The 21,799-nt window shown below is 39.2% G+C and overlaps 1 protein-coding gene across 4 annotated transcripts in view; it reads left to right on the top strand.

Moving 5' to 3' along the window:
• Positions 1-21,799, top strand: part of C10H15orf41 (chromosome 10 C15orf41 homolog) — a 232,961-nt gene that overhangs the window by 102,758 nt on the left and 108,404 nt on the right. For all 4 annotated transcript variants that reach the window (XM_005685467.3, XM_013966954.2, XM_013966957.2 and 1 more), the window contains 3 exons: positions 3,061-3,140; positions 3,488-3,537; positions 8,545-8,612. In XM_005685467.3, coding sequence (XP_005685524.1) covers positions 3,061-3,140; positions 3,488-3,537; positions 8,545-8,612 — 198 coding nt within the window. The remainder of the gene's footprint in view (positions 1-3,060; positions 3,141-3,487; positions 3,538-8,544; positions 8,613-21,799) is intronic.

The following is a 21,799-nucleotide window of genomic DNA, read 5'->3' as shown; positions in this document are numbered from 1 at the left end:
AAGGAAATGGCAACACACTCCAGTGTTCGTTCCTGTAGAATCCTATGGACAAAAGAGCTGGTGGGTCACAGAGAGTCAGACCGGACTGAGCATGTGAGAGCAGTGTAGGACAGTTCACTGCTTTGTATTCCCAGTTTTTGTTCCACTAAATCACGGTCATTTCTTTCTGAAATAATTAAGTCTAACTTAAGAAAGGCAATGCCAAAGAATGTTCAAACTAGTGCACAATTGCACTCATCTCATACACTAGCAAAGTAATGCTCAAAATTCTCCAATCCAGGCTTCAACAGTATGTAAACTATGAACTTCCAGATGTTCATGCTGGATTTAGAAAAGGCAGAGGAACCAGAGATCAAATTGCCAATATCCATTGGATCATTGAAAAAGCAAGAGAGTTCCAGAAAAACATCTACTTCTGCTGACTGTGTGGATCACAACAAACTGTGGAAGATTCTGAAAGAGGTGGGAATACCAGACCACCTGACCTGCCTCCTGAGAAAGCCATATGCAGGTCAAGAAGCAACAGTTAGAAATGGACATAGAACAACAGACTGGTTCCAAATTGGGAAAAGAGTATGTCAAGGCTGCATATCGTCACCCTGCTTATTTAACTTACAGGCGGAGTACATCAGGCAAAATGCAGGCTGGATGAAGCACGAGCTGGATCAAGATTGCTGGGAGAAATATCAACAACCTCAGGTATGCAGATGACACCACCCTTATGGCAGAAAGTGAAGAGGAACTAAAGAGCCTCTTGATGAAAGTGAAAGAGGAGAGTGAAAAAGTTGGCTTAAAACTTAACATTCAGAAAACTAAGATCATGGCATCTGGTTCCATCACTTCATGGAAAATAGATGGGGAAACAGTGGATATAGTGACAGACTTTATTTTTTTGGATTCCAAAATCACTGCAGATGGTGACTGCAGCCATGAAATTAAAAGGCACTTACTCCTTGGAAGGGAAGTTATGATCAACCTAGACAGCTTATTAAAAAGCAGACATTACTTTGCCAACAAAGGTCCGTCTAGTCAAAGCTATGGTTTTTCCAGTAGTCATGTATGGACTATAAAGAGTTGGACTATAAAGAAAGCTGAGTTCTGAAGGATTGATGCTTTTAAACTGTGGTGTTGGAGAAGACTCTTGAGAGTCCCTTGGACAGCAAGCAGATCCAACCAGTCCATTCTAAAGGAGATCAGTCCTGAATATTCATTGGAAGGACTGACGCTGAAGCTGAAACTCCAATATTTTGGCCACCTGATGTGAAGAACTGACTCGGTAGAAAAGAACCTGATGCTGGGAAAGAGTGAAGGCAGGATGAGAAGGGGATGACAGATGATGAGATGGTTGGATGGCATCACTGACTCGTTGGACAGGAGTCTGGGTAAGTTCCAGGAGTTGGTGATGGACAGGCAAGCCTGGCATGCTGCAGTCCATGAGGTCACAGAGTCGGACACAAGTGAGTGACTGAACTGAACTTGAGCTTACTCAAAGTCGATGCATAAGGCTGATTTTTTTCTTGATATTACTTATTATTGCTTTAACAAAATAACTAAAATCATAGTGTTGTCACTGTTTTCTCTAGGGACTCATGTAAGAACCGTTAAGGGTAATCAGGTCAGATAGCATTATCACATTCTACAGATGAGACCCTGAATTTGAGAGGCTCAATAACTTGCCAGGTTGCAGAGCTGGATAGTATTCCTCCAGTGATGACGATCTTTGTGAGACTCCATACATGCCTCCCCGCTTGCTGTGCAAACATATTTACAAATAGCAACTAACTACAAAGCATTGTTATACACATGCAGTTAGGTAACCAAGAATAGGAAATAATTAAAATAATTGTGCTTTATTTTTTCCTTGTGCACCATGCTTAAGTGAGAAAGATGTAATTTCCCTGTTTCTTTCCACAGAATTTCCTAACATTTATCATGTCTGTCAGTGTTCTTATGGTACTGAACTTGATAAGGAACATAATCATTCAAAAAAAAAAAAAAAAAAAAGGAGAAAAAACCATCTCAGAACCTGAATGATGATGTAGCTCTGTGGCATGTTTTTCTTCTCTTAACTAGATAATTATCCAGTATGTTTTTTAGTTTGTGCTTGTATGGATCAGACCCTATAAGCTATTTTGCTAAATGTGTGGGAATGATTCCACTGGAGGACTTGAAAGAATTGATTCTTAGGCAATATCTGACTTAGCTTCAGTCTAGAGACTTGCCTTCCCCCCATGCTGAGGAAGAGGAGTTCTGGCCACTCTGCCTTCTGCATGCCTCCAGTAAGCAATGAAGTCAGGATCTCCTGCCTCGCTTTTCGAAAGGTGTGATCTGATATACCACACTTCGTAAGATGCTTCCTATAGCCCCTTCCATTGCAGTCCCCCGTGATAAGGTCAGTTTAATTTGCAATTGGGTATGATGAGACATACTTTGGGACAAAAATTTGTATGTAAATATACAATTGTGTGTGTGTATATATATATATATATTTTTTTTTCTCTTATTTAAGATTTGCTCAATTGTGTCAGTTTTACGTACTTTCCTTACCTGTGAAATGGACATAACATTTCATGGCAGTTGAGAATTGTTTCAGAAAGGTTTAGATTCAGAGATGCTTTCTTGGCTGAGGGTAACTTTTATTGACGTCACTGAAGTCTTTGAATCTGACCTGCCTTCACTAAACTCTCCAGCTACATATGCTTGGTTATAACATACTTACCTGCAGAAGGAAAATATTTTCTTTTCTGATTGTTTTTTCCCCCCCAAGTAGGCTTTTCCAAAGCTAATTTATCTGCAAAGAGACATATGCTTTAGGTCTGTACTTGTGAATTTACCTTGGAAAAATTAGGTCATCTTCAAATCTGTCAATGTGGCTTATAAACTTGGCAAAGTGTTTTAATTAAAAGCTTCTCTGAGATTTGAAAAAAAAGGAAAAAAATGATTAGTATCAGTAATGTTTTCATTTTCATGGTTGGTGTATTTATAGGTATATGCCACTTTTCATGTTGTATTAAAAGTATGTTGACTGTCTGCTAACAGTTCATCTCTTTTCTTCTGCAGCCTCCAAGTCTGTTATAAATAGTATGCTACGGGACCCTTCTCAGATTCCAGATGGAGTTCTAGCAAATCAGGTCTATCAGGTATTAATCACAGCTGTCTATTTTCAGTGGCAATGCTGTTATCTGCCTAGCAGAGTAAAGGATTTTAAACCTCATTTAATTACTGTCATCATAAACTATCACTGAGGTCAGGGTACACCATAAATGGCAATGCAATATTTGTGAGAAGAGCATTTCACTTTTTAATAGCTTGCTTTTATAGTGAATAAAAAGCATGCAATTTTTGTTTTCTGTGATTAAATCTGAACAGTCTTTTGATAGCTTTTTTAAAAAAAATTTTTTAAGAAAAGTAATTACTGCTTTTAGGATATTGTCTGACAGTTTTTGTAGTCGCTCCATCCCAGACCCTTTCTCTTATTTGTCTGCAGTGCATCGTGAATGACTGCTGTTATGGACCACTGGTGGACTGCATCAAACAGTATCCTTTCCCATAAAATTTTAGGTGCACAATTGACGAGCTTAGACTCAGTGGAGATGTGTCTAGCTTTAACCTGACATAAAGTTCTGCTTCACAAAACACATTTCATACTCTTCTATTTTATATTCAATCAACTGGAGGGTCACTGCAGACCATTCTTTTCTACAGCTTAAAAAAAAAATCAGATAGGCATTGGGAAGATGTCAGTTCAGCAGTTGCGTGTTCACATGCTTATATCAACCTGCTTGGTTTTCAATGAGTTTAAAGATAGAGTCACGAGGCAGGTAGCACACTGTCTTGGAATGTATCTAAGCATTTCAGTGAACATTTTTTCAAATATGAATAAATTTCTATTTTAAATGAACCAAATTTAGTTGAGAAAAAATTTTGAGCCTGTAGTTAAGAGATGATGTGATTAAACTGCCATGGGAGACCATCACGTTTTAAAGGGCAGTAGATTCTTACTGCTTAGATGTTGATTATATTCTGAGCTGTCACTTGAGTCCCTAATAAATATTTTTTGAGAAAACCAAGCTAATTTTTCCCTCTGGACTGAGTTTAAGGCTAGGAGAACAGATGTCCAGTCATTTTTCATTAAAGACATTGAAATTACTAAAGAGTTAATGCTTGCTTCATCAAACAGGATTTGTGTGTGTGTGTGTGTGTGTGTGTGTGTGTACATGCACACGTGTTTCAGTTGTTTCTGACTCTTTGTGGCCCCGTGAACTGCAGTCCGCCAGGCTCCTCTGTCCATAGGATTTTCTAGGCAAGAATACTGAAGTGGATTGCCATTTCCTACTCTAGGGGAATCTTCCCAACCCAGGGATTGAACCTGCATCACTTGTGTCTCCTGCATTGGCAGGTGGATTCTTTACCACTGGCACCACCTGGGAATCCCAAACAGGAGTTGAGTGGACAGTAACTGCTTTGTGAAGTAGGACATTGTTGATCAATACATTTAGTAGTATTGTGGCAACACTAAGAATTTTTATAATCTTTGGCTAAACAATTCTATGGAAAGAGTAAATAATTAGTCATTTTTAATGGAAATGATACCTACCTAAGTCCATGAGTCTTATATTTTTTAAGAATACAACATGCCCTTCCTGGGTTTTGTTAGCACAGACGGCATTGTGACCAGTTAAGACTCAGTGATTACCAATCACGAGGCTTTTTGTTAGAAGCTTTGCTAGTCAAGTGTGTGTGTGTGTGTGTGTGTGTGTGTGTGTGTGTGTGTGTTTGTATTCCACCTTGTTTCATGAAGGCTTAGAGTTAGTGAAATTTTTGTAAAAGAAAAAAAATTGATTCACTTTCTTTTTTTCATGAAATTAACCTTTGAAAAATAAATCTTTCAACAGAGCCCACTTTTAAGAATATTCAGTATCTATATTATAGCCCTTTGCATATTTATTCTCCTAATCTGTTCCTCTCAGTGTAACTTAACAAAATCACAGCTTTGTTGTGAGTTCAACCTTTCATTAGACCATAGTGAAACTATGCTTCCATTTTCCGTGCAAAATTAATGATAGTGTTAGAAATTGTCGGAATGCCAACCCCCACGTTGCCACAGTGATAAAGCTTAGCACGTCCACAAAACAACTAACACCATCTTAGAGTATCTGGGGTGGAATTACATGTTAATTTTAAAGCACATAAAATAGTTAAAAATCAATTTAAAGTTAAGGTTTTAAAAGCATAATGTCTTTTGAAGGATTGCATATTGATTTTAAATATAACTATCTAATTATGTATGCATGGACTAAAGTATGAAGTCAACTGCTTTGTAAATGCCAGGGGGCTGTTTTTCAGTAATAGTTGAGATGCTTACGGGAAACTAGACTGCTGTATTGCTGGCGAAGAAAATGGCTTGTGAGCTTATTTACAAGTTTTGCCCCATGGTCACTGCCATCCATCAATAATAGGTATTATTATAGAGAAAGTCTAAGTGTTTCTGCTTATGAAGCATTATAAATTTGGTTTGGAGTATTTTCCACTTTCCTTTTTTGGTTGTGCTACTGCCAGTAGAATTTAATGTAGTGCATGATTTCAATTGATAAAGATAATGATGTATGCCTATAAATTGTATTCACTGGCTAGATTATAATTTCACAGTTCCATTATGCCTATTGCTTGTAAAATTACTGTTTTTATAAAGTTTATATTCTAGATTTTATATTTTATACATGTTTATATCAAACAAAACATAATCAAGATGTATATATCTTTGCAAAGTTTCAAATTAGTGATTGCTTTTACCATGCAGAATAAAACAGGCTGGGAAGTTTATAGAGAATTGATTTTATCTTTGCATTGAGATAGTGGCAGTTTAATGTAACGTAAATACACTTGCTTAGCTGTTTTCAAGGCTGATCAACAGGAATTGTTTTATTTCACACTGAATAAAAATGATTGGATTTTCATATGAGTGCAAATGCTGTTTGTATGTTGTTCTGATAATTTGGTAATGTTTACATTGCTTACTCTTGTTAAATTACATCATTTTGTTAGAAAGAAAGCACACATTTAATAAATAGAACAGGCGCAAAACCTTTTACTCCATTATGAAAATGTTACGTGTAGGCATTTGTGTAAGGAGAGTAAAGTAAATTGGTGATTTATTAATATGACACCAAAATAGCACCCTAGATTGCAAAGAGTATATAAGTTGTCATTGCTTTCTTTTTCTTTTGGTGTCTACTATAATTTTTCCTATAATATAACTGTGTCCACCCACATGTTATTTTCCTGCCACAAGTTATATTCACAGACACAAAAAGTGTGAGAAACCAGCCACCTTCACTTTCCAAAGTGTGACTTCAGGACCCAGCTATTAGACAAAGACCTGAACTGTGGAACAAGGAAAGATAATGATACAGGAAGCTTGAAGTGCTCTGGTTTTTACTCCTGTACCATCAGTATCATGATTCAACATTTTAGATGTAAATAATTCACAGCAATAAAAGTGAGAGCACGTTTATGTGGACTGGAAGTAAATTATTTAGTTCTGAAACGTGGAATGCCCCTAGTAATGAGAGACCATTGAGAGATATTCATCAGATGTCTTCAGTGGACTCTCTGAATGTGTGAAATTTTATGATTTAAAAATTTGTTTTCAGTGAGAACTAAGCATAGTCCTGTACATGGGGGAGAAGGGACAACAGAAAGAAAAAGACAGTGATGATGACTTGGGACTTGTTTTGATGATGTGTATGAGTGGTCCCACCTCTTGAATTCTAAGGTTTGAATAATATCCACTTGTATTGTTGATAAATGACAGGATGATTGTCTAAGAATTTTACAGGTAATTTTTAAGCTTTATTTTATTTAAATTGGATTCTTGTAGTGCATGATCAGGACCAAAGAATCCCTGTTAAGCCAAGAAGTAATAAGACCAGATTGACATTAGTGAGACGGAGAATTAAAGAATTATAGGCACACCTCATTTTATTCTGCTTCACTTTATTGTGCTTTGCAGATAATATGTTTTTTACAAATTGAAAGTTGGTGGCAACCCTGCCTTGAGTTGGCACCATTTTCCCAATAGCATTTGCTCACTTCATGTCTCTATGTCACTTTTTGGTAATTCTTACAGTATTTTAATGTTTTTCACTATTATAGTAGTTGCTGTGATGATCTGTGGTATTATAATTACAAAAAGATGAGGACTTGCTGAAGGCTCAGGTGATGGTAGCAATTTTTTAGCAATAAAATATTTTTTAATTAGGGTATATGTATTTTTTAGATATAATGCTGTTGAACACTTAATAGGCTATAGTGTAATAGTAACTGTTATATGTACAGAGAAACCAAAAAACTCATGTAACTTGCCTTATTGCAATATTTGTTTTTTTCTGGAACTGAACCCATGGTATCTCCAAAGTCTGCCTGTATTACCAAACACCTTTGACAAAAGTATAGTATAAGAATAGGATAACACTCCTTTTCACACTTTGTACACACCAGAGGAGCCTGGTGAGCTGCCGTCTGTGGGGTTGCACAGAGTCAGACACGACTGAAGCGACTTAGCAGCAGCAGCAGCATTAGCTAATATCAATTATTTTTATGTAATTAATTTTAATATTTTAAGTAGCTCTACAGAGGTCATAGATATAGGCTTTGCAGAGATTTTGTTCTGATTCTCTGCTCTGCCACACATTGACCATATGATCTTATATAAATTCCTTTTTAAGCCTTGTTTTCCTCATCTGTAATATAAGGATAATGATAACTGTGAGGATGAAAAAACATGTAAATACACTGAAAATAACATACTTTATATACTGCCTGCCTCATAATAGCACTCAAAAAATTTATATGAGCATATGTATGTATTTATATACACCATATAATGGTGAAAACTTGCACACACAAGAGAAAGACTTGAAACAGCCTCTGAACTGACGTACTACTCCACAGCCGTTTACTGGGATGTCTTGCCTCCAGAGTACATATACTTCTCAACAAGTCAGTTGTTTGCTTTCCCAAGTCGCAGAAGACCACCAGTCATAGACTAGAAGGGTTGTTGTTGTTCAGTCACCCAGTTGTGTCTGACTCTGCAGCCCCGTGGAGCGCAGCACACCAAGCCTCCCTGTCCCTCACCATCTCCCTGAGTATGCCCAAGTTCATGTTGATGGCATCAGTGATGCCATCCAGCCATCTCATCCGCTGACACCCTCTTCTCCTTCTGCCTTCAGTCTTTCCCAGCATCAGGACTGGGAAAATAAGAGCTGCTAAATGCTGGCTTTGTGACAAGTATGAACTCGCAGAAGATTTATGGAACTCTGTAAGACTAGAAATTCTTAGGGCAAAAGCTGGTTGGTATTCTTAACTGCACTTAGTGCTTAATAAATGGTCCTAAATTGAATTGAGGGGTTTTTAGCATAGCATAAAGGATGTTTATAATTACCTCTACTTTCCATTTCATCTCAGAGTATAGCCCTGGTATTAGCAATTTTTTCTGGTGGTATAATTCTACCAATGTTACGCTCCTTAACTAAGACTTCCCAGTGCCATTGGTCATGAGCATGAAGTCCTGCTGAGGGACTTGCTTCTGGAGAAAAACCTATCCTTCCTAGGTAAGTATTGCTTACGTCTTCTCCAGCATATATCTCCGTGAGTGCTTAAATATATATTTTAAAAAATCTTCCACTTGCAGTTATTATGTACTAAAGGAAGAGCAAATGGTGACGGATGCTGTGCATGTTATCTTTTATTGATTTAGAACTGAGCAGGAACTCAGTTACCTAATCCCTTGTATACACAGCACATGCACAGGCTTACAATTAATATTTTATAGCATAAGTGGCTGAAAAAATACTTTAATATCTGTTGCAGTATTACTTTTGGTGTCATGAGATATTAACCATAATCTAGGCCTTATGAGAGAAGGAAACAAAAGAAATATTGTCCATAAAATGCTTTATATATTGAAAAGAATGGTTAGAAAAATTCATGTTAGGTATTTTTGTCTCATGTATGGAATTGCCTAGTACTTTCACTTGAAAATGAAATATTGAGCTTTTATTATTTTTATGCCAAAAGTGAATTGTCATCATATGAGTATGATTTTTTAAAATCTCACAGGTACATATGTGTTTGTCTTCCAACGTGGAATCTTATTACAGATTGTTATTTCTTTCAACATCTCTTAGGCATTAAAAATTAAGCCTCAAAAGGCATACATGTGATAACTGCTCATAGCAACCGTAAAGCACTCTGCTGCTGCTACTGCTAAGTCACTTCAGTCGTGTCTGACTCTGTGCGACCCCAGAGACGGCAACCCACCAGGCCCCCCTGTCCCTGGGATTCTCCAGGCAAGAACACTGGAGTGGGTTGCCATTTCCTTCTCCAAAGCATGAAAGTGAAAAGGGAAAGTGAAGTCGCTCAGTTGTGTCCGACTCTTATCGACCCCATGGACTGCAGCCCACCGGGCTTCTCCGTCCATGGGATTTTCCAGGCAAGAGTACTGGAGTGGGTTGCCATTGCCTTCTCCAATAAAGCACTCAACCAGGAATTAAATCCTCTTCTCCATTTTAAATGTAATTTTTCAAGGTTCTATACAGATTGTATTATTGTATACATCTATTTTATGTTAAGAGTTTGCATAGCGTATTTTTTTAGGTTAAAAAAATTAAGTGATGTTGGATTACATAATTTTTCATCCAAAATGAACAAGACTTAGCCAAGGGAAGTAAAATGATCTTATGTCAAGTTGGGAAAGGATGTTGAAAACAGTCGTGTAGGAAATCTGTTTTAAGTCTTAGTATTCAGTATTTTTATTAATGACCAGAAGATTTGAGTGAATGTGTTGTAAATGGTTGATAATTTTAAGAGGGGGTATACCATAAATATTCTCCAGTAAGAGTTAAAGACACTTGATAAATTAGGAAAGTGGCCTTAGATTACTAAATTAAATTTTGATATGTAAAAGCAATAAGTTTTTTTTTAATATAAGAAGAACAACTGAAATATTCAGTGTATGGAAAAGGGTGAATTAGATAGAAATTACCTTTTAAAATCTAATGAAAAATATGGTGTATAATGCCTTCAGAACCAATTGGAATGAATGTCCTGTGCTGCACCATGGAGTACTTTGTAGACTATGGAGTTCCAGTAATATTATAAACTATCTGATCATATTGACCACTCAGTGGCCAGTAAGATGTGGCCAAATGTGTTGTTTGAAGCCAGCAACTGAGCAGTCATATTTTCAAGACCACTTGGTATAACTCTCTTGGCACCATCTGCTTAAGGGTAGTCAAGCCCTTGCACCGTTTCTTTGCTTAATCTAGTGTTTTTCTGCTTCCTTCCTAAAGACTGGAAGACCCAAACAGGGAGGAAGAGCAAAGGGCTCACTCTTGGCTGACACTTAGTCCCAGGTGTTTGACTCCCTTGATTCTAGGAACTGAAGGCGCTAGACCGCGTTGGCCACCGCTGACAAAGGCAGTGCAGAGGCATAGCAGGGAGTCACTGCGCTTTGCTAGCACGCTCAGAAAGGGGATTTAAAATGGAACGGGCTCATCTGTTCCTCTGCACTCTAGGGTCTAACAGTAATTATTTTATTGAAGCATACCAAAGATGATCCTTAACTCGTATTTAGCTCTCTTCATGTAACCTCAGTCCTGTTTTGAAGCATTTCCTCATTAGTATTCAAAGTTGTTATTCTATGCATTTTAAGCATTTTAATGTAGTACTGAATTAATACATGTTTATTTATGATTAAAACCTGAAAACCCAAATCCTCTTATGGAGTATCATTATGGGTTTGTTCTTTTACCTTGTAAATACTCCCTTCATGATGAATAATCAGATCTGGAGTACTGTACCAGGTAAATTTAGATAAATCATCAAAAACATAGGTATAGAAATAGACTACTAATCTCATTTTATATTTTCTTGTCTTTTTGTGTGTACGCCTTGAATTTTGTTGCAGAGACATCGCAGGCATGTTTGTTTTACTTTGATTTTTTTTTTAATAAGTGAAAGTAAAATCAGTCAGTGCCCTCTGTGTCTTTCTTTCTCTCTTTCTTTTTCCTTCCCTCCTTCCCTCAAATCTGGACTATTTCAAAAGACAAGGATTCTTATTGTTTATATATTACCCCTTCTTAAGAATTATAACTTCCTGAAATTTTTTATCTTATTTTAAATTTTCCACTGATTGTGCTCTATATGTCATCTTATAAAATACGTATTTTATCTGACATCCCTAAAACCGAGAGGTCAGGTAGAAGAGAAAAATAAAAATAAATTCTTTTATCATAACCCTAATAATTTCTTAAATTTTCTTGATTCATAACCACGTACTGAACAGTTGCCATGGCACAGGATTTGTTGTTCAGTTGCTAAGTCGTGTCTGACTCTTTGTGACCCCAAGGACTGCAGCACGCCAGGCTTCCGTGTCCTTCACCATCTCCAGGAGCTTGCTTAAATTCATGTCCACTGAGTCAGTGATGCTATCCAACCATCTTATCCTCTGCCGCCCCTTTCTCCTTTTGCCTTCAGTCTTTCCCAGCATCAAGGTCTTTTTCAATAAGTCGGCTCTTATAATCAGGTACACAGGATTTAACCAGGCACTACAATTGGGAAGGAAAAATGAAGTCTCCTTTTTGTTGAAGGTTTAGGTGTACTTATGGATTTATCCTATGTTGTGCATTTATCCATTTCGTACTTCTCAAAATTACATTGTGGGGCTTCCCTGGTGGCTCAGAGGTTAAAGTGTCTGCCTGCAATGCAGGAGACCTGGGTTCGATCCCTGGGTCGGGAAGATCCCCTGGAGAAGGAAATGGCAACCCACTCCAGTATTCTTGCCTGGAGAATCTCATGGACGGAGGAGCCTGGTGGGCTACAGTCCACAGGGTCGCAAAGAGTCGGACATGACTGAGCGACTTCACTTTCACTTTCTGTTTCAAGAAGAGTCAATGCTGAATAAATGACTTTAGGTTCTCCAACTAGAAAATATATTTTATTCATATATTTATTCCAACAATCAGTTACTGAATCAAGTACTATTTTAAGCCCTAGACGTAAGTCAAATGAAGGCCCTGCTTTTGTAGCTATGGTCAAGTTACAAACAAATTACAAGCAAATGAGTACAGGTAGTTTTCTAGCAGTTTCCTCAGAGATCTCATAATTCTGTTATTCATTCTTCAGTCATTCTTTTCAGTTAACTTTTGCCAAGTATGTTCTGTGCATGCCAGGAAAGTGAAGTGAAAAACAGTGAAAGTGTTAGTCATTCAGTCGTGTCTGACTCTTTGTAACCCTAAGGACTGTAGCCCACGAGGCTCCTCTGTCCACGGAATTCTCCAGGCAAGAATACTGGAATGGGTAACCATTCCCTTCTCCAGGGTATCTTCCCAACCCAGTGATCAAACCCAGGGATTAGACCCAGGCTTCCTGCATTGCAGGTGGATTCTCTACCAGATGAGCCACGAGGGAACCCCAAGAATACTGGAGTGGGTAGCCTATCCCTTCTCCAGGGGATCTTCCTGAACCAGGAATTGAACTCAGGTCTCCTGCATTGCAGGCAGATTCTTTACTGTCTGAACCACCAGGCGTGCCAGGAACAATACCGTAAATAGTTTGAAGATGATGATAAGCACGCCTTCCCTCCAGCTCACACACACTATTGCCTTGTCCGTCCCAGCAAAAATGCACTTTCATCTAGTGCATCTCACTTGATTGTCTTGGTAGTGAAAATAAATGCATTCAAGGCTGTGGTCCTGCTTCTCCTGTGAATATTTTTAAAGAAGGTACAGATTATGTTAAAAATCAATAGTTACCCTCAACATAGGAAGAAAATGCTACTGGCTTGTAAGCAGCTTTTCCTGAAGTAGCAATAGAAGTTTACTTACTCATCTTACTCATCTGCTCTCTCTTAGCAGCCTCTTCCTACTTCCATGTGCTTCTCAGGTGGCTCGCTGAACTCATTAGCCTGGCTGGATTACCACTAAGCTAATCACTGTTTCTTTTGGTGCAGCAAACTGTTACCTTTTGGGTACTTGCTATGGGCATGTACCATTGGGAATAAAAAATAAATAAATAAAACAAGTCAAACATGGATCTTCCCAGGAAATTTTCAAATAAGTACAAATCAGTTCTTTCCAAGTATAGTTAATTTAGAATGAACATTTATTGATGTGCATTTAAAGTCTCACAAGATGCAAAGAGCTTGCTCTGCCCACTTTTAGGCTTGGAGACACAAGGAAATAGACCAATTAGGCATTGTGACCATCCTTATCCCTTCTGCTAAGGGTTTGTTCCATTTCTAGTATCAGTGAAATAGAAAATGTATCTTGCCTGATGGAGATGTTTTAATTTGTATCTCTCAAGTAATTAATGATAGCATATTTTATTTTATAGCCTCTGTCTCTCTTTCTTTTGGGAGTGTGGGGTGAGAGGTGAGATTTGGACACAAGGCAAGGGAGAAAAGAAAAATAGTGACAGCCGGAAGACAACAAGAATGTTTGCAATGAGAGGGAAAATATGAAAGAGCGTGTACCAAAGGCTGAAGACAACCATTCATCCTCCATGGGTTGGCATTTCTCCAGGTCGGAGGGACTTTCATTAGTGACTTCCATAGCCACTGTCTGGTGCAAATTCTTGTTAAGTTTGGCTTAATAAGGATGGTTCCAGAGATATTTTATTCTTTCCAGTGAATGTTGCCCTATTAGTAGCAGCTGACAATTACTTTGAGTGACACCTGAGAGGCATTTGCTTCATCCTGCCGCACCCTACCGTGTTTGGTCTTGCCTTGTGACAGACCAGCGTATTTTACATAGGTGCTTTTTCTAGCATTCCTGTACTACTCTGTGGGACTCCAGGAGGGTGCAGTCTGTATAAAGCCAAATAGGCTTCCTGAAGGATATCCGTTGCTGTAAGAAATTAGGATCTGTGTTTCTGAGAGTTTGTCTGCTCCTGCTGCTTTATTCCCTATCTAAAGCAGCAGTGCTCCAGGGAAGTGATTATGATGTGATGTGGAATTATGACTTCAGGTGAAGAATAGGCAGTGGGAACAGACAAAGTTCAGAATACTGAGACCGTGTATCCATGCAAATGTTAGCCGTTGAGGGTAAGAGACTAGAGATAAAACATAGGGTTACGTAGGCTAAAGGGAACTAAGATGGTTAGATATTTCCGAAAGTATCAACTATTTAAATTCCTAACTAAAGGTTAAAATAAGATGCAGTTTTCCAGGTAACAGGAACATTATTTTGAGGGGCAGAATGTGGAGAATATGGGGTCTGTTCTCCCCTTCCTAAAGAAATTGTCAAGGTGAGGGACCATCTTTTACTTATTTATCTTATTTACTTTGCTTATGCATGCTTCTCCCTGGGACCAAGAGAAAAGAACCACAGACACATGTTTGCTGCTGAAAGGTTCTTTAGAACTTTGAAGACAGGTTAGCCTGTTCACTTATGATGGTAGTCCTGCTGCTTGAAGCCCACAGCTCTTCCCTTAACCATTGCTCTAGTTCGATAACTCCCATAAGCCAACATCTGCTTTCTTGGCCACTGATGATAAGTTAGAACCACCTTGGTTGTAAGTGACAGAGATCCAGTCAAACTAGATTATATGCACAGACAAAAGGGAGAAATATTGTTCAGAGATAACACCTGTGACGTCCAAAGAAGTTTGCTTCTGATGTGTCTGGAATTTAGAAGACAAAACGATGTCATCAGTATCTCCTCTTTTTCCCATTTTGCATTTCTTTTTTCCAATGTAGGCTTCATTCTCAGAAAACAAGTGTGATCCCTGGCAATTGCTAATTTGTTTACTCTGTAGAGTTCATAATCCCAGGGGGAAAGAGGTGCTTCTCATTTTGCCCCATAATCAATCTTAAAAATGGGCCCTGATCAGCTAGTCTGGGTCACGTGTCCACTCCTGGGGCCAGTGGTTGGGGGTTATGTCTTTCACCACCCACCCAAATCAATTGTGAGAGTAGGTTGGTGATGCCAGGCAGGGCAGGAAACAAGACAAAAAATCAAATATCTCACCCCACAAAAAATTAGCTATAGGTTGAAACCTTATTCCCCATAAACAAAAAGTACTGAAGGGTCACATCTGTTACTGTTATTGTTAGATGGGTTCCCTGGTCCTGTGTGTTTGTGTATCAGTGTGTAGAGATCTCTTGTATGCCTCCAAACTAATACGCCTCCCTCCACCGAGATTAGTTCAGGCACAACAGGTTCTCACATCAGTGACAACAGCTAAAAGAGCTGGGGCAGACAAAGGCTGACATTCATCCATTGCACAGAATTTTGGAGTTACAAAGGACTCTGTGACCATCCAGTCTGCCTGTACTGTTTAATGGAAACTTGCCTCAGACCTCGCATCACAGTTATTACTTCACCTCTCCGCCCCCCCCGCCCCGCCCCGAACAATTTGTCCTGAATTCTTTTTCACTCTACCGTGCTGACTTCTGACTTGTCCCTTCTCTTGTGGTAAACCAAAAGAATTTAGAGTGATACAGCTGAAGCTCCAATACTTTGGCCACCTGATTAGAAGAGCCAACTCATTGGAAAAGACCCTGATGCTGGGAAAGGTTGAGGGCAAGAGGAGAAGGGGACGACAGAGGTTGAGATGGTTGGATGGCATCACAGACTCAGTGGACATAAATTTGAGCAAGCTCCAGGAGATAGTGAAGAACAGGGAAGCCTGGCATGCTGCTGCGGTTCATGGGGTCGCAAAGAGTCGGGCATGACTTAGCAGCTGTAGAATGACAGCAACAGAGTAAAATACAGAAGGAAGAGTTTTGTTTCTGTTGTCATATTCATGTTCCCTGTCTCCAGAACCATCAGTCAATGGGGACCAGCCTACCCTGCCTCACTTTGCACTGTTCTGACTTGTGACACCCGCCTCCGCCCCGCCCCGAACCCCCCCAAACTCCCCCCCCCCCCCCGCCGATTTGTTCCCTGTCTTTAGGGCACTTTAGTTTTCACTAGTGAAAGTGAATTCGCTCAGTCGTGTCCGACTCTGTGCGACCCAGTGGACTGTAGCCCACCAGGCTCCTCCGTCCATGGGATTCTCCAGGCAAGAATACTGGAGTGGGTTGCCATTTCCTTCTCCAGGGGATCTTCCCAACCCAGGGATCAAACCCAGGTCTCCTGCATTGCAGGCAGACGCTTTAACCTCTGAGCCACCAGGGAAGCCCTTGTCCCCTAGAGACATAAACAAAGTATAAGGTCAGAGCAGTCAGTTGTATTCCTTATTAGTGGCTTTGATAAGAGGCTTTGGGGGAAAAGATTGAAACTAATGGACATAATGAAATTGTTAGGTCCTCTAAAGATTTTATTCATCTCGGTCTCCCCATTAAATGCATATCTGTTCTATGTACCTTTGCAAATGGTTTGCATAGCATAATAATATCTATTATCAAAACCCTGCTAAATTCTTTAATTAGGTAGAAAGCATGGGATATGAAGATCTCAGCTCCAATTATTGAATGAAACAGTATTTGGGGATTTAAAAAGACACACGGAAAAACAAAATACTAGAGCAGAAAAAATATACTGTAGTTTTCATTTGTATTGAAGTGTCTTTTTTGCCCTTCCCCAATTTAATGAAAAATGTAATCGACGTTAAAAAGATTCTTTTTGCCATACAAGGTATTTTAACCTAAGATTTTAGAAACCTTTTGACAAATTCGTAGATAAAAGGCCATGTCAGAATGTTATCTTTTCATTTTCAGATGTTATGAACTGGGAATTTTACATAATTTCTCTGAGAATAACTGTATTTCTTAAATTTAAAGCCTTTTAAGGAAGCAAAATGTAAAACTTCAAACTTTTTCTTATAGTCCTCATGCCCTGCTATGATTCTTAAGTATATGTTAACTAGTTTCAGATGTGTTTTGTTCTCTGACTCAAAATCAGCCCTTTCTTTAAAAGAAAGAAATTGTGTAATTAGTACTTAATTGCTGTGGATATTTTGGGCATTTAGAGGGGAGGGTAATTAAAAGGCCAGAGAAATTAAACTTTCACAGTGATCTTTACATTTATGTGATTCCTTTTTTAAAATGTCCTCCAAAGGCAAGCCTGACAACTTAAAAATAAATGAAGAACTGGATTGTTTTGAAAAATTTCGCATCACTTTTATCTGTAGATGCGGTTTCATTGGTTTTTTAGTTATATTGGAGAAAGGACCATTAAAATACTAGAAATCAAACATTGATTTTGTTCACTTTGTCTTCAGGCAGGTGTCAACTAAACAATGTCCAAGACCCATGCCCGCTCTCGTGTTTTCAAACCTTCCAGGAGGAAAATGAGAATTCTTTTTGCCACTTCATAAGTATTACACATGATGAAATTTAAATATTTGCCATAATTAAAAATTGTATATGGTCTGTTGGGACAAACCAGAGCTTGGTTGAGATGGGCTCCTATCTGTATCTGGCTATATGAAAGACCCAGGTGGTTGGTCACCTGATGCAAAGAGCCAAGTCCTTGGAAAAGACCCTGATGCTGGGGAAGATTAAGGGCAGGAGGAGAAGGGGGACGACAGAGGATGAGATGATTGGATGGCTTCACCGACTTGATGGACATGAGGTTGGGCAAACTCTGGGAGATAATGAAGGATAGGGAAGCCTGGCATGCTGCAGTCTGTGGGGTCGCAAAGTTGGACATAACTTAGTGACTGAACAATAACGAAAAGGTGTTGGCAGTCAGTTCTGCTGACCTCTTTCTTTGTATCATGTGTAAGTTGGAATGGTAGAAGAGTCTATAAGCTCAGAAGTACTATGTTTCATGAGGTACCCTTTATCTAAAAATCCTACATTTTGTGGATCTAGAGGCTAATGAGTCTTCTTTTAAGTGAAACTACTTTTATATTAATTTTGATAATGAATACTTGGACTGTGACATTAACAAGCTTGTTCTTGTTGTTTAGTGGCCAGGTTGTATCCCATTCTTTGCTACCCTATGGACTGTAGCCTGCCAGACTCCTCTGTCCATGGGATTTTCCAGGCAAGAATACCAGAATGGATTGCCATTTCCTTCTCCAGGGGATCTTCCTGACCCAGGGATCAAACCCGTGTCTCCTACATTGGCAGGCAGATTCTACCACTGAGACACCAGGGAAGCCTTTTAACAAGCTTAGTATTTATGAGATATATTGGGCATTTTCAATATATGTTAAGTCAGAAGAGCCCTACTTCATATTTGCTACATTCACTGAGTAAGTTAGATATACAGGATTTGGAGATTGATTTCATATTGATCCCCAACAATTTTAGGAGTTATACTAAAAGTGCTATTCTGAAACTCTCCTCCCAGGCTTTTAAAGTAATATTATTCTTTCCTCTTTCTCAGTCTTCATCATTTTTTCTTGAATAAAACATCAAGTTACTTAAACATCCAGGTTTCCACTTGGAAAATTCATAAGAGACTCATAAGTAACCACTTGGCTCCAATATGTATAAAAAGCCCTGAGAACTCTGATGAAACTTGAGATTCTCAAGGAAAATAAAAATTGAAAAACTGATTATAAAAGAGATAAAAAAATTTAAACAGATCAGTAACCCTCAAAAAAAAAAAAAAAAAAAGGTAGTAAAAGTAACCAAAGAGCTACACCTTATAGTAGCACCAGACCTGGATTGCTTATGGGGGGAATTCTGCCCAAACATTAAGGAATGGATAATTCCAATGTTGTTTAAAATATTGCAAAGCAAACAAAATAGGAAAACTTCCCACCTCGAACTTGGGGTCACTTTTGCTGTCTTTTCAATCAGGAAAGAAAATTACTCAGTCAGTCTGGGTCAGCTTTGCTGAAGACATGGTACTCTTAAAAATGTACTTATATTTTATTCATTTACCCATTTGTGTATTAAATATGTGCCAACTGGCCTCCCTGGTGGCTCAGTGGTAAAGAATCTGCCTGTAATGCAGGAGATGTGTAGGAGACACTGGTTTGGAAGATCCCCTTGAGGAAGAAATGGCAACCCACTCCAGTATTCTTGCCTGGGAAAAACCATGCACAGAGGAGCCTAGCAGGCTAGAGTCCATGGGGTCGCCAAGAGTTGAACACAAGTGAGCACAGACACACACACACAGGTGTTTGTTGATGGTGAGAATAAAGCAGTGAATAGGGTTTTAAAGAATGAAAAGAAACATTTCCTGTCCTCAGAGCAGAGGCTTCAGGCTCTGGTTGTGGTGGGAGCCAGGCCTATGCACAGTAAGACAAGGGGATGAACAAGGAATGAGGCAGAGGTAGTGTTTTGGGTGATGAGTAAGCTATAGCCTCTAGACCTTAGAGTTTGAACACTGATCCACCAGATGGTCTACCAAATTTTACATCCATACCCAGTGGTTGGGATAATGATCATGGTAAGAAATCTTTAACCATCTGAGAACCAGGAATGGAGCATAATGCAAAGGCCAGGAAATCTGGTCAGATAGATGGGGTTGAGTTACAAATCTCCCAGTACGGTGATCTTTGATAGAAACTTCCATCTCCTGGGGCTGAGACCAGGTGAGCAGGGACAGCTCTTCCTGAATGAATACCACTCCCTAGACTTGTCCTGTCATTTTCTCTGAATTTTGCCAAGTAAAGGAAAATCTAGGTTGAAAGGAATAGTGTGAAGGTTGAAACAGAGGAGGTAAGACAGAGTTTAGAAAATAAAAAACAGAGATGATACCCAATGCATAGTAACAAGGTATTTCAGATGTGTGGAATAACCTCTTTACTTAAAAAAGAAAAAATGTAGTATTGCTGGTGGTGGCACAGGTTTCTAGAAGCTGTCTTTTGACTACAGTTACAGTTGGATCATGGGAAGAGCAAGAGAGTTCCAGAAAAACATCTACTTCTGCTTTATTGACTATGCCAAAGCCTTTGACTGTGTGGATCATAATAAACTGTGGAAAATTCTGAGAGAGATGGGAATACCAGACCACCTGACCTGCCTCTTGAGAAATCTGTATGCAGGTCAGGAAGCAACAGTTAGAACTGGACATGGAACAACAGACTGGTTCCAAATAGGAAAAGGAGTACGTCAAGGCTGTATATTGTCACCCTGCTTATTTAACTCATATGCAGAGTACATCATGAGAAATGCTGGGCTGAAGAAGCACAAGCTAGAATCAAGATTTCTGGGAGAAATATCAATAACCTCAGATACGCAGATGACACCACCCTTATGGCAGAAAGTGAAGAGGAACTAAAAAGCCTCTTGATGAAAAGTGAAAGAGGAAAGTGAAAAAGTTAGCTTAAAACTCAACATTCAGAAAACGAAGATCATGGCATCCGGTCCCATCACTTCATGGGAAATAGATGGGGAAACATTGGAAACAGTGTCAGACTTTATTTTTTTGGGCTCTCAAATCACTGCAGATGGTGACTGCTGCCATGAAATTAAAAGACGCTTACTCCTTGGAAGGAAAGTTATGACCAACCTAGATAGCATATTCAAAAGCAGAGACATTACTTTGCCAACTAAGGCCCATCTAGTCAAGGCTATGATTTTTCCAGTGGTCATGTATGGATGTGAGAGTTGGACTGTGAAGAAGGCTGAGCGCCGAAGAATTGATGCTTTTGAACTGTGGTGTTGGAGAAGACTCTTGAGAGTCCCTTGGGCTGCAAGGAGATCCAACCAGTCCATTCTGAAGATCAGCCCTGAGATTTCTTTGGAAGGAATGATGCTAAAGCTGAAACTCCAGTACTCTGGCCACCTCACTTGAAGAGTTGACTCATTGGAAAAGACTCTGATGCTGGGAGGGATTGGTGGCAGGAGGAGAAGGGGACGACAGAGGATGAGATGGCTGGATGGCATCACCGACTCGATGGAGTTTGAATGAACTCCGGGAGTTGGTGATGGACAGGGAGGCCTGGCGTGCTGCGATTCATGGCGTCGCAAAGAGTCGGACACGACTGAGCGACTGAACTGAACTGAACTGAACAGTTGAATCACCTTTACACTGAGACTGAGGGATGTGGGGGCAGTATAGAGAAAGTATAAGAATACTGTGTTACAGTTTGAGGTTCTCCACAGAAAGATGGAGAGATTCTCTGATGTTTATGTTCAGTTTGAGGAGTTTAGGTGTTTTTTTAAATTTTTCACATTAAGTAAGTCATGAAATTTAAACTGTAGGTACTGTGTTAGTAATTTGGGTGTGCTGAACAGGAGTATGACTGCCTTTTAAGGGATTTTAGTGTGTGCATTTGGATTGCTTGGTGACATTTGAAATTTTGTTTTTAGCCACTGTCAGAAACATCATAATTTTTCCTTCTGAAACAGATTTTGAACACCTGCAAAGGTTGATCAAACTAGGATAGTTTTAATAAACTATTAATCTCTCTTCTTTAATGTCAACCCAGCTTTTAAAGTCACTCATTTGTATCTGACTCTTTGCCACACCATGGACTTTACAGCCCATGGAATTCTCCAGGCCAGAATGCTGGAGTGGATAGCCTATCCCTTCTCCCGGAGATCTTCCCAACTGAGGAATCAAACCCAGGTCTCCCGCATTGCAGGCGGATTATTTCCTGCAATGCAGGAGACCCCAGTTTGATTCCTGGGTTGGGAAGATACCCTGAGAAGGGATAGGCTACCCACTCCAGCATTCTGGCCTAGAGAATTCCATGGACTGTATAGTCCATGGGGTCACAAAGAGTCAGATATGACTGAGTGACTTTCACAGCTTTTAAAACTGTTCATCAGCTACCTGAACCATCAGCTCAAGGCACTTGGGTTGATTTAATATATGCCTTTTCCATTAAACATTCTTGTAGCCAGAATGCATTGAGAGGATAGAAATTTTTTCAGTCTTGTTCA

This window comes from Capra hircus, chromosome 10 (genome assembly GCF_001704415.2).
Source record: "Capra hircus breed San Clemente chromosome 10, ASM170441v1, whole genome shotgun sequence".
NCBI classification, from domain to species: Eukaryota; Metazoa; Chordata; class Mammalia; order Artiodactyla; family Bovidae; genus Capra; species Capra hircus.
The sequence above is the reverse complement of the archived record's forward strand: the minus strand, read 5'-3'. Positions and strand labels throughout refer to the sequence as shown.